Raw genomic sequence first — 13,116 nt, 5'->3', positions numbered from 1 at the left:
CTCCACCATGTACCGTGTTTGCTCTTCATGCTGATTTCATTACCCTTTTCAATCATATTGATCTCGTTTATAATACAAAAGAATATGTAATGTAAAATAGAGGAGGCAGCGATAACCGCTAGACTGTTGGACAAGTGAACGTGATATCACGCAGCAGACAGTCTCCAATCCCTGGGCGCTAGCTGCACAGCTAAAGAACATACACATCACAGTCACTGTGGGGCTGGTTAAAAACCTCTGGGATAAGGCCCAAGGAGGTGTGTTTCAGATGAAAATTCCAAGGAGATTTTCATGCAAGGAAGAGGCCCACCCATTAAGCAAACAGCCTAGAAAGGAGATTCCAAATACCTGTTGACAACAAGAAGGACTCACCGGGATCAAATCAAGTCCCTTGTTCAACCTACCCCCTATGGACAAATGTCTCCTTTTCCACGCAGGGTGCTCAGCTCTGCCCAGGCCCATTCTCCTCTGAGGGGCACTACAGAACTAAGCAGTCTTAAGCGGGAAGTTCACTGAGATACAGCCATCCTCCAAAAACAAGAACAATCTCAAGTAAAGAAGCTAACCTATCACCTCAAGGTATTAGGAAAAGATCACAACCTAAAGTCAGCAAAGAGAAGGAAACAATAAAGACCAGGGAGGAAACAAATAAAAGAGAGAGAAAAAAACAGGAAAAGAATCAAGCAAACCAAGAGCTGACGTTGTGAAAGGGTAAACAAAATTGAGAAACTTCTGGCCAGGTTCACCAAGAAGAAAAGAGAACACAAGTACACAAAATAAGAGAAAGGAAAGTGGAGAAATTACAACCAATACTACAGAGACACAAACAAACAAAGAGAGAGAGAGAGAGAGAATACTATCAACAACTATATGGATGCAAACTGGATAGCCACGAGGAAATGGACAAGTTTTCTGGAAACATACGGTTCACTAAGAGTGAATCAAGAAGAAACAGACCACTTGAACAGACTGTTCACTGGAAAGGAGATAGAATTAGCAATAAAAGCAACCTCCCTACAAACAAAAACAAAAGTCCAGAAGCAGATGGCTTCACTGGGGAATTTAACCTAACATACAAAGAATTACTCATACTGATCATCTCAAACTCTACAAAAAGACTGAACAGGAGGGAACACTCCCAAACCCATTCTATGAAGGCACCGTCACGCTGATACCAAAATCAGACAAAGACACTACCAAAAAATAAAATTAGAGGCCAATATCACTGATGAACATAGATGTATAAATCTTCAACAAAATATTAGCAAACAGAATCCAACAACACATAAAAACACCATACACCATGATCAAGTTGGATTCATCCCAAGGACATAAGAATGGTTCAACATATGCATATCAATCAATGTGATACACGGCATCAACAAAAGAAAGGACAAAAATCACATGATAATCTCAACAGATGCAGAAAAAAGCATTTGATAAAATTCAACACCCATTTATGAGAAAAAAAAAACCCTCTCAGCGAAGTAGGTATAGAGGGAACATTTTTCAACATACTAAAAGCTATTTATGGCAAAGCCACAGCCAGCATAAAACTTAAGGATGAAACTCAGAAAGCCTTTCCACTAAAATCTGGAACAAGACAAGGATACCCACTCTCACCACTTCTATTCAACACAGTTATGGAAGTCCTAGCCACAGAAATCAGGCAAGAAAAAGCAACTTAAAAATCCAAACTGGAAGAGAAGAGGTAAAACAAATAATCCTAAAATGTATATGGAATCACAAAAGACCCAGAATTGCAATACTAAAGGAAAAGAGTGAAGCGGAAGGAATAACCCTCCCAAACTTCAGATACTACTACAGAGCTACAGCAATCAAAACACCATGGTATTGGCATCAAAACAGACATACGGATCAAAGGAACAGAATAGAGAGAACAGAAATAAACCCACAGACCTACAGCCACTTCACCTTTGACAAAGGATGCAAAATATACAATGGAGAAAAGACAGTCTCTTCAGCAAGCGGTGTAGGGAAAACTGGACAGCTCATGTAAATCAATGAAGTTAGAGCACTCCCTCACACCATACACAAAAATAAACTCCAGAAGGCTTAAAGACATAAATATCAGACAAGACACTATGAACCTCCTAGAAGAAAACACAGGCAAAAACATTCTCTGACATAAATCTTACCAATGTTCTCCTAGGGCAGTCTACCCAGGCAACACAAATAAAAGCAAAAATTAACAAATGGGACCTAATTAAACTTACAAGCTTTTGCACAGCAAAGGAAGCCATCAGCAAAGTAAAACGACAACCTATGGAATGGAAGAAAATACTTGCAAGTGATGTGATTGACAAAGGTTTAATTTCCATAATATTTAAATAGCTCATACAACTTAACAACAAAAGACACAAACAACCCAATCCAAACATGGGCAGAAGACCAAAACAAGCCATTCTCCAATGAAGACATGCAAGTGGCCAACAGGCACATGAAAAAATGCTCAGTATCACTAATTATCACAGAAATGCAAGTCAAGACTACCATGAGGTATCACCTCATACCAGTCAGAATGGTCATCGTTAAAAAGTCCACAGATGATAAATTGCTGGAGAGGGTGTGGAGAAAAGGGAACCCTCCTACACTATTGGTGGGCATGTAGTTTGGTGCAGCCATTATGGAAAACAGCATAGGGATTCCGCAAAAAACTAAAAACAGACTTACCATATGATCCAGGTATCCCACTCCTGGCATATAAACAGAGGGAACTCTAATTCAAGAAGATATATGGACCCCAACATTCAAAGCAGCAGTATATACAACAGCAAAGACACGGAAGCAACCTAAATGTCCATCGACAAAAGACTGGATAAAGAAGTCCTGGTATATTTATACAATGGACTATTACTCAGCCATAAAAAGGAATAAAATAGTGCCATTTGCAGAACATGGACGGACCTGGAGATTATCATTCTAAGTGAAGTAAACCAGAAAGAGAAAGAAAAATGCCATATGATGTCACTTGTATGTGCAATCTGAAAAAAAGAAAAAAAGGAGGACACTAATGAGCTCATCTACAAAACAGAAATAGAGCCACAGACATAGTCAACAGTCTTATGGTTACTGGGGGAAAGGAGGTCGGAAGGGATCAATGTGGGAGTTTGAGATTTGCAAATGTTAACCACTACATATAAAAATAGATTGAAAGAACAAATTTCTTCTATATAGCACCAGGAAATATATTCAGTATCTTATAATAACCTTTGATGAAAAAGAATATGAAAACAAATACATGCATGTATATACATATATGGCTGGGACACTGTGCTGTACACCAGAAACTGATACATTGTAACTGACTATACTTCAATTTTAAAAAAAAGAACAAAACTCTAGCAAAGTAAGCAAAACAAAACAAAACAAAACAAAACAAAACAAGACACCATAGTTCTTACTGATACTCCATCATCTCTTTCAGCCAGAGTGACTTTAAGCTGACTCCTTCGTCCCTTTGATAAGATCATGGCAGTCTTTGAGACCTTTCCTGGTATCACTAGGACAAGGTGTTTCTTTTTCAGCTTGAGTATTCACTACCCCGACCTGGATTCAGTGATTTCATTAAGAATCTCTGGTTTGTTTTTGTGCAAAACAGTATTCACAGAACAACTTGAATATCCTAGGGAGACTTACTGGAACTGGTTTATTTCTAGGCCTTTCCAGTGGACAAATCTAGGAAACACATATTCATAGTTTTGTGTATTTATGTACTCACATACACGCACAAAACCCACAATTCAAATTCAGAACCACAGGCTTTATATTGACTGTCTCTCTTTTATCTCAAGCTTGCTCTGAAAATAAGCATTTTTGTTTTCAAGGACTCTTGGATTGGTAGAAACAGTGTCTCAGAAAGTCTCCTTGGTTTTTCCCCTATGACATGGACAAAAGAACAAAGATAACAGCAAAAATACCACCAACCACACAACTGAGCAAAGCCGTTTTTGGTTTTGTTGCTGTCGTGGAGTACACATAACTTAATGTTTTTGTTTCTTGGGATAGTTCTTATCCATATGGTGCTTCAACAAAAGGATACACTGGTTCCCTTTTTACTTACATTGTGTTTTCAATAGCTAGAGGTGACATTTTTAAAATTTAATTTAATAATGTTAAAAAAAAAAGAAATGTGGTTTCCAACTCAACTCTAACCAAACAAGGTATGTTCTACTGTGGTCTAGCCTTCAGTGTAAGACCTGCGAGTGTCTCAAATGCCTGGGGAGAGCAGGATCAGAGAAACGCTGGAACCCACGGTCTGTTCCCTTTCTGACTGGGCTTTGGATGAAACGACAGGGTTTCAGGAGCGGATTTTCACATTTTAGCCTAACAGCAGTTTTGTATCCAATGAGGACGTAGGACTAAGAAATTCTGAATAAAATCGGAAGAAGCTGGAATAGAATCAATTAAAATTCGTAATAAAATAGGGCATCTGAATAAAACCCAGGACTTACAATTCAGGCCTGCAACCATCAAGCCGAAAACTAAGGTACAGGCTTTCTCTTGGCCGATCAGCGACATCACAAACCCCTCGCATGGACTATTTACTCACAGGGACAGATGATCTCGCGGTTGCAAGACGTGCCATGTGAAGCCCCTTGCGGTGGACGGTTCAGGGGGACGCAGCCTCTGCCCTTTACCCCCCCCCCCGAGACCCAGGGTGACCCGACGAGGGGGTGGCACTGGCGCCGTCTCTGAGCCCTCCGCGGCCGGGCCGGGGCCGCCGATGTCCGTCGACGGGCACAGTCGCCCTGGTCAAGCGGGGACGCCCCGGGCTGGGTGCCCCCCACCTGCTCGCTGCCTGAACCCCGCAGCCCAGAGAAGCCCGATTCCGGGACTCCGACTCCTGAGGAGGAGCCGGCAAAACGCGGGGGACGCAGCTTTGAGGCGGCGGCGGGAGCCAGAGGGACTGTGGCTCGGGGAGCTCGTAGGCCGCGCAGCTTCCTTCCAGGGACCCAGACCGTCGGTCCGAGAGCAGCAGAAAGCGGGAGGCGGGAGCGGGGGAGCACGTCCACTCAGCGCGCATCTGAGGCGCCAGTTCGCTTTCCGGCAGCCGCGGAGTGGGGGCTGTGGGATAAGAGTCAGTTGGGCGCGGCCTAAAGGGAAGGTCCCACCGAGACTCGACCTCGGATGTCTGGATTCAGAGTCCAGAGGGCTCACCAAGACGCCCCGGAACCGCAGGACGGCCCGACGTCCCCCGCGGAGCCAGGCGGCGCGCAGCCCCGCGCGCCAAGGACCCGCCTCCTGCCGGGCGCTCGCTCACGCCGCCCCGAGCCCGCTTCCTCCGCGACGCCAGGGGGCGCCTCCCTCGCCTTCTCTCGGCGCGTCTCTGCGGGCTTGTACGTCGTGGAGGAGACGAAGTCCTCTCGGGGATGAGCCACAGGCACGGCGTTTAGACCTGCCCCAAGTCCAGCTGCTCTGCCGGCACTGCTAGAGTTTTCTGCCCTGAGGTAAAAATTCTCGCCAGGAGAAGCACAATGAACAAAAAGCGTTCCTTTCATCTTGTATCCGCCTCCCGCCGCCCTGGGAGCTCTGACGACCATCAGAACAGCCCTCGGGGCCTCCTGGGATTGCCCTGCCCTGGCACCCGACGTGCAAAGGGTGCAAGCCCTGCCGGCTTCCCCTGGGGACAGATTCCTCTCTCCGTTGGGAGTCGTGTTCGAACCCCAGAGGCCCCTACGCGGCGCCCCGCCAGCAGCCTGGCCGCGCCCGCCCTGCGGGGGGAGGGACGTCGGGGAAAAAGCAGGTGACAGCGTTTCTTCTGGGCTCTTTCCTCCCTGGCTTCTTGCTCGTCTTCAGGTTTCTGGGTCCCCCCTTCACGGCCTCCCGCATCCCCAAGACTGAAGGCCTCGCTCTGTCCGTGCGGTGCCCGAAGGGCCTCTAGATATTTCCACTGTCGGGACTTTTAAGGGACTCAGCTGCCAGTTGGAAAGCTTCCAAGAGCAGCCCGTTTGGAAAGCGTTTCACAGCCTCCCTTTCTGCGCAGGGTGCAGCGCGCCGGCGGAGCGCAGGGGAGGTGGCACATGGGGGACTTCAGCCCGAGAGGCGGGGTCGGCCCCTGCGGGGGCTCCGGGGCGGCGGGGAGCAGGCGGCCAGGGCCGTGGGCCCCGCCATGGGGCGTCCAGTGCCGCTCGCTCTTGTCAGGGCCCCAGTGTGCCCCTGAATGAACTTCCAGCCGAGGAGGCAGGGACTCTGGAGCAGGTTCCCTCCGTGGGCTCTGAGCACAACAGGAGCCTATGAGCCTAGGACTCCCTAATTGGAAGACGTGTGCTTGAAGCCCAGCAGGGAACGTTCTGCTCTTACTTCCACTCATTCTCCTGCTTCGGAGTCTCCCAATTCACCAAGCCTCCCTCCTGAGCTGCTTTTATGCTTCAGGCAGCGACCTCCCCCTGTGGCTCTTAGTTCTTGTCCTCACTTGCTCTTCTCTGTGGGCGCAGGTGGGGCGGCTGTGGCAGCTCCGTTGTCCTGGGTATTGACGGAGTTGAGCCTGGCGCGATGGATTCTCGGGCTCTGACCAGACTCCACGGGTCCCTCTGCACCTTCTGGAGCACCGAGGCCACCTTGACCTTCATGGTGGGATATGTGGATTCTACAGGACCTGCCATGCTGATGGAGGCTGAAGGAAGGGCATGGAAATCCCCAGCTGCTCAGACTCCAGGTTGGTGCACCTCCACAGTCAGTAGTAACTCGCCGTTACAGGGTGCCACCAACGCTTTGATTTGAGGGGGTTGCATCCTTACCTTTCTACAAAAATTAACAACCTTGCTTTTTAATTTTTTTGACTTTTAACTTGATGTCTAGTCAGTTTACAATGTTGTGTCAATTTCTGGTATGCAGCATAATTTTTCAGTTATACCTATACATACTTGTATTCTTTTTCCTTCTAGGTTACCACAAGATATTGGAATACAGTTCCCTGTGCTATGCAGAGGAAACCTGTTGCTTATCCGTTTTATATATAGTAATGAGCATCTGCACATCCCCAAATCCCAATTAATCCTTTCCCAACCCCTTTCCCCCTCTGCTGACCACTAGTTGGTTTTCTAAGTCTGTGAGACTGTTTCCGATTTATAAATAAGTTCCTTTGTGTCTTTCTGTTTTTTAGATTCCACATGTGAGTGATAGCATATGCTGCTTTTCTTCCTCTCTCTGGCTTCCTTCACTTCGAATGACAGTCTCCTGCGCCATCCATGTTGCTCAGAATGACATTGTTTTATTCCTTCTTATGGCTGAGTTGGATGCCAGTATATGTGTACACCGCAAGTTCTTTATCCAGGCATCTGTCAGCGGGCAGTCAGGTTTCCCCAACGACATCGCTCTCTGCACAGGTTTAGGTTTGCACGTCGATTGAGCAGATATTGCACCGCCCTCTGTTACGCTCTGTTCTCCCTCACACAGTTTCTTCAATGTCAGTATCTTGCATTCGCGTGGTGCGAGGGCGGGTGGATACCATGATCACGAAGGAAGGTAGTTTTCCCAAAGTGAGGCTTATCCACTGCACCCCGAGTGTGCTGAAACCTGTCATTTCCCTGAATCTGGGATCTCGAGTACACAAATTCTAGTATTGGGGAACTGTGCTTGAACTCTTTACTGCCATTTATGGTTCATAAGAGACCATTTTAATATATTCAATAGCAGGGGTAAACTCTTGGAAGGCAATTCTGGGACACATTTTTCCCAGAGGGCAAACCTTCCTGTTCCCCTTCTAAGTTGCTTTGGGGAGAAAAATGCTGCACTTCTTTCAAGTGCCAGACTGTGCATCGACAACCCTCCAGATGAATGCGGATTGAGGCCCTAATCCATGAAACAGGAACACTTTATTGGAGACTAGTTCCACTTCCCGTTTTCTGTTGGGGAGAGAGTTGGTGAGCTTACCCCTTTACTGCAGAAACACCACTTGAGATCTTGAACTCAGGGGGCCGGTGTGGCCAGGTGACAGCCTCTCCCAGCCCTGTTTTAGTTTTGTCTTTTATAACGGACCTGCAATACCCCCAACTCACAAGCAGTAGTATCCAGCACCGTGTCCGGTGCGTAGCAAGTCAGGCACAGGAACGTTTTGTACCCACAAGCGGAGAAAGATCTTGTGAATGGAGTGCTTTCTGGAGTCGCTAATGGAACAACATAGTGAGGTTCCTGAGAGAGAGTCTCGGCAACTTTGCCCCTCCTTGAGTGACTGGTTTGCAGCCCAGCGACTTGAAACTTGAGGTGTCTCTTCCTGGCTCCCTCGGGAACGTAAGTCAGCCTTGGACCAGTGTTTCCTTAGAGACACCCCATGAAAGCCAACACGTTCCCTTTGGCCTATTTGTAGTCATGTTCATCCTTCGTTGAGGACCTTTTGGAGAATTAAAGTACCCAAGGCTGACATGCTTTTCACGGGGCATGTCCACTCATAGAGAATTGGATTTCAGCACAGGCCTCAAAGGAACATCCCCTCTGTACTTGGGCAGGGACCTATGGGACCTCAGCATCCCCTAATCTACACTCAGACAGTTCTGTCCTTAGAAATAGTAGGGTGCTTTCAAAATGCACGCTTTAAGAGCTTTCCTAGGTTCATAGTTTCACCCTGGTCGTGGCTGTGCTCTTTACTCTTTACAGAATCTTGAGAGACATTTTGTAGCTTGGATTCGTTAAAAGGGTGCCACATGAATACAGAGTGACGGAAGCTGGATTTACTCTCCTGAGAGAAACAACAAAAGAAAACGACAACAGTAAAATGGATGGGATACAGGAAACAAATATTTTCAAAAGACTGAGCTTCAGGCAATAAAGGTTAGTGAGTGATCCCCGAGAAACGACAAACAACTGAGCCCCACAATTGCTCCGGTTTCCCACCTGGAGAGAGTTTCCAGCAAAGTAGAGAGAGGAAACCGAAAAGAAGCCCCATGGATTTTACCGCGTCAAGGACAATGTGCTGAGAGTCATTGTTTCATCTCATCATCTGCCTTTCACCACGTGGAGCCTTTCAGAGTTTGATGTTCTCACCTACTGATAACCCACGATGTCCTGGGAAGAGTCATGTTTAAGCTCCATTCAGAAAGGAATGTGTCCCCTCAGTCTGAGTCTCCCAGTAGAATTAACACAATGCTTCACCCACAGGGACCCCATAAATGCTCATAAATAATTAGGTACATGAGTTGATGCCTGAATTGAGCTGACACTACCCGCCAAACTGATTTGTTCTCATGTTAGAAATAAACAGTATCAGATAAAGAATATTAAACTCAGACAAGATTACTGAGACCTTAATAATCAAGCAAAATAGTGCTAACTTCTAATTTTGTCCAGACACAGACAAACCAATGTCACGGTGCAACCTACAAAACCCCAAACTTCCTCTTTCTTTAAGGGAATATTTTTTACTTCTTTACTTCAGTCACAGACCTGCCCATGCTGACTCACAGTATTGAGTATGGAACAAACCCTGCTTCCTCCCATCCTCCTTCATATCATCCAAGCAAAGCCCAAATCTGGTAGGAGACTCTTTCTGACACCCTTTTACTTAGACCATCATGTGTCTTTCCAGCTGCAAAGAACTAAAACCCCAAGTTGTTTAATGAGAAGTGGGTTCCTAGTGTTTGCCTTAAGTGAATCGAAACCAGCTTTCCAAGAATGAGCAGGTGCAAAAACTCAGCTTCAGAAAGAAAAGTTATATTATCCGTGAGATAGCAAGACTTCAAAATCCGGAACTTGTTTTTATCCTTAAAAAGAGAGAGAGAGAAAAAATTTCTTTCTAACAAATCTTTTGATAACTAATATGAACCTCAGGAGTTCAGACAGGATTTTCCCATGTCTTATTGAATAGAGAGATTGAGGATAAGGTTCAGAGAGAAGGTTACTAAGGAAGAATATGCAGTACAAACTGAGCTTTGATAGACCTGGGATCTGTCCAAACAAACAAACAGACAATCAACCTTGTTGCACTTGAACCAGCAACCATTGCAGTAACAGGTGAATGAGCTCAAAGATCAGTCAGGGAAAGAGAGAGTCACCTTCTAACTCGCATCCTTCCCATGGTTTGGGAGCCTGAAAAGGGGGATGTTCCCATGAGATGGGTCACTGGAACATAGCTGGGATTGGCTGGGCTGGTGGTTTCACAAGGGTGACAATGGCCACAACCTCCATGTGTTCCACTGAGCATTCATGACTCAGTGATGGAAGGAGAGAGCAGGTTACTCTTCAACTCTCGGGCCCCACCTCCATCACAACCCCGTTCACACCGAGGGCTGATAGTACTGTGTGAGGAAACTCAAAAGTACATTCTGTCCAGTCAAAAGTAGTTGTCCAAATTCTTCCTAAACTGAGGTGATTGAAAACGAATTCATTATTTAATTGACATGCATGCGTTCTAGTGCAACTTTTGAAGTGCTATGAAAATATCAGTGTATATATCATTTATTAAGTAGGTACCAGCTTATTAGAAACCTTCAAAGTCCCAGGAGAGTTTGCTCAGGGAGGAAAGCCCGGATTCAGGCTGATGATTTATTTTATTGTTATTTCTACAATGGGAGGCATTTTCTCACTAAGACTCAATCCAGAGAGCATATATTCTTTCCAAAAATGTTACCAAGGATAGAAAAATCAGGATTCTCTTAAAAAAATCTGAGATGGCTTATGGAGGAGAAAGAGTGCTGCTCAACTCCATTGGTCCGCAGAGAGACAGGAGTCTCTTCATGCACTTAAACAAGCTGTAGGCTCATCTCTGCCTCTAACATCTTGTAATAATACAGAGACCTTCCGTTTACAGGTTAAAGTGAATGAAGGTGATGACAATGACCACAGCTGATCAGGAAAATATGACTTTGGGCTTTTGCAGTTGCAAATGGGTATGTATGAAAAGACATTATGTGACTTTGGAAGACAATTGGGTGATATATTTGTTAAAAATGGCCATGGAATATTTAGTCCACGTGCTGCCAATCCCTTTATAGACTGACCAGCCTAGTTTGACTCTAGCCAACAGTGACTATTTTGAGAAAGGTCAGGGCCTGAGAGAAGAGCGCATCTTACCAGGAGTGTAGATACTTGTGACTTCAAGGAAGCCAGGTACCTTTCGTGAGCCTTTGGGTTCATGAGGGTAAAGTGAAGGAATTTGACACGTTTTTTTTACCCACAGAGAATTTCCAGCCCCACAGACACCAGAAAATAGATTTCTGTAAAGCCTCTGCTGGATCTCACACACCAATGGCATTAAGCATTGTGATGGGAGGATGGCGTGGGATGGGGGAGAAGACAAGCTTTCCTAAGTGGCTGAGGTAGTCCTCCATCTTTAACCTTGACACAAATGCTCGGACGTACTTGGGAACACCCATTGCACTCTCAATTCTGGTTAGCCCAGCAACTAAAGTTAAGAGACCGACGCTACAGAGTGTGTCCTAAGTTTCAGGGTCACCAGCCCCAGAAAGGGACAGATGCTGAGCAAGTGAGGACTTCCTTTAGTACATCACTTTCCCCCACCTGCCTGTCCCTCTCCTCTCAAGCTAATTTTCTATGTCCCTGAGCTTAAAGACACGCACACTGAGGATCATCAACCCTCCCTGACCCATGACCTTGAACTTACCATGTTTTCTTTTTGGAACAGAGCCCATGGCAATTGCGTGAGGAAAACTCAAAGAGAGCTATCGAGCAGAGTTCCATGAACACTACTCCGGATCCCTTTCTTTTCAGTATGTGGGTGAACTGGATGAATATAGAACAACAGCATCATGCTGACAAGTCTTTCCCAAAGACATGGTCTCTATTCAACGACATGTGCAGAAATTGTTTTCATCATTTTGACAGCTTGGAAAACGATTACGTGGGACTAGAATGCAATTCATTCGTGAATATTATAAAATATAGTGTTAGTGACATTAAGAAAAATCGAAACAGAGTAGTCCACACCTAGAGGAGGAGTTTATAACACTGGCACGTCAAACCTGAGAGAAGTTTATGGAGCCAGCAAGCTGCCCCAGTGAGATAAGGATCTGACCTAACACAGGGATGCAGTGAACAGAATATTGAGTCAGGACTGAAAAGACTTTTCAAATTCATTATGCATTCACTTAAGATTATACTCTGCTCTTTGTTCTCCAATTTTTATGAGTTACACAAAACTGGCAAAGACCCAGAGAACAATGCCATGACATTCTACAAGTTTGACATCTTTCACTTGTGAAAAACCCTTTAGACCTGTTACCACTTAAAGAGAAGGTGGTGTGACTTCATGACAGCCCTGAAGAAAACATAACTTTTGAGGAAACAACTCGTCTCTTGATATTTTTATAGACACAGAGGAACGAAAATGAGAACTATGCTTGGATAACTTTTGGGAAGAAATAGGTTGGTGGTATCAGCACAAGTGTAGAAGGCGATTAAGAGTGGCTGGAGAGGGGGTGTCCCCACTGTGGTGACTTTCATGGGACCCCAAGCAGTGTGGCCTAGGCAACTGGAAGGCAGGGGCCCCCAGGATTCCATGGCCACCCCCCACCGTCCAGGTCTGTTATGGCAACTGCAGACGGTTACCTGGCACTCCGGGCCCCGCTCCATCACTCTTGTTAGAGTCTGCGCAGCAGGCAGTGCCTGTGGCCCTGAGCTCTGTGCTCTCGAACGTTGATTTTGTGGTTCCAGATCCTCAAGTGTTGTGAGCTGGTGATCAAATTGTTCCCAACAGTAAGTTAAGAACTCCCGTTTCTGTCACGCCTCAATCCTGATTAAACTTATGTGATTTCACTTGTTTTTCATCCATCATATGCTGGGTTTCTTCTCCCCAGTCCCCGGCTCTACCTCTTCTGCCGCACGTCACCATGGCAGGATCTCTTGGCCCTTCGTGTGGTCCGAGGGCAGAACTTACAGTGCTGGAGATCAACCAGGAGCTGCACTTAGAGCTGACCAAACAGAAGCAGGACTTCCGAGATCTCACCCAGAAATTCCTTGTATGCCAAGCTACTACCTACTGCCTGGCCAACCAGCTGCAGAAATACAGTAAGTCCTAAGGGTCGTGGTCACCAACTGGTGAATGATCACTTTCTTCCCTCTCAGAAATTGAAACTTTCCAGACTTTATCTTGCACCCCTTTGTCAGTATAGGTGTCATGCTGACCACAAACAAGGCAGGAAA

At 45.9% G+C, this 13,116-nt stretch overlaps 1 protein-coding gene and 1 long non-coding RNA gene across 2 annotated transcripts in view; both read left to right on the top strand.

Moving 5' to 3' along the window:
* The first annotated feature begins 4,841 nt into the window (after window positions 1–4,841).
* On the top strand, window positions 4,842–7,112 carry LOC140698253 (uncharacterized). Its single transcript, XR_012075900.1, has 3 exons — window positions 4,842–5,471; window positions 6,459–6,679; window positions 6,909–7,112. It is a non-coding gene; the product is annotated as an uncharacterized lncRNA (long non-coding RNA).
* Window positions 7,113–8,496: 1,384 nt separating this feature from the next.
* Window positions 8,497–13,116, top strand: part of LOC140698252 (NBPF family member NBPF4-like) — a 28,012-nt gene continuing 23,392 nt past the window's right edge. Inside the window, exons 1-4 of the mRNA XM_072967976.1 lie at window positions 8,497–8,790; window positions 10,766–10,844; window positions 11,600–12,669; window positions 12,771–12,981. Of these exons, the coding sequence (XP_072824077.1) occupies window positions 12,804–12,981 (178 nt within the window). The 5' untranslated portion in view covers window positions 8,497–8,790; window positions 10,766–10,844; window positions 11,600–12,669; window positions 12,771–12,803. The remainder of the gene's footprint in view (window positions 8,791–10,765; window positions 10,845–11,599; window positions 12,670–12,770; window positions 12,982–13,116) is intronic.

The sequence above is a fragment of the Vicugna pacos genome, chromosome 9 (genome assembly GCF_048564905.1).
Source record: "Vicugna pacos chromosome 9, VicPac4, whole genome shotgun sequence".
Lineage (NCBI taxonomy): Eukaryota > Metazoa > Chordata > Mammalia > Artiodactyla > Camelidae > Vicugna > Vicugna pacos.
The sequence above is the reverse complement of the archived record's forward strand: the minus strand, read 5'-3'. Positions and strand labels throughout refer to the sequence as shown.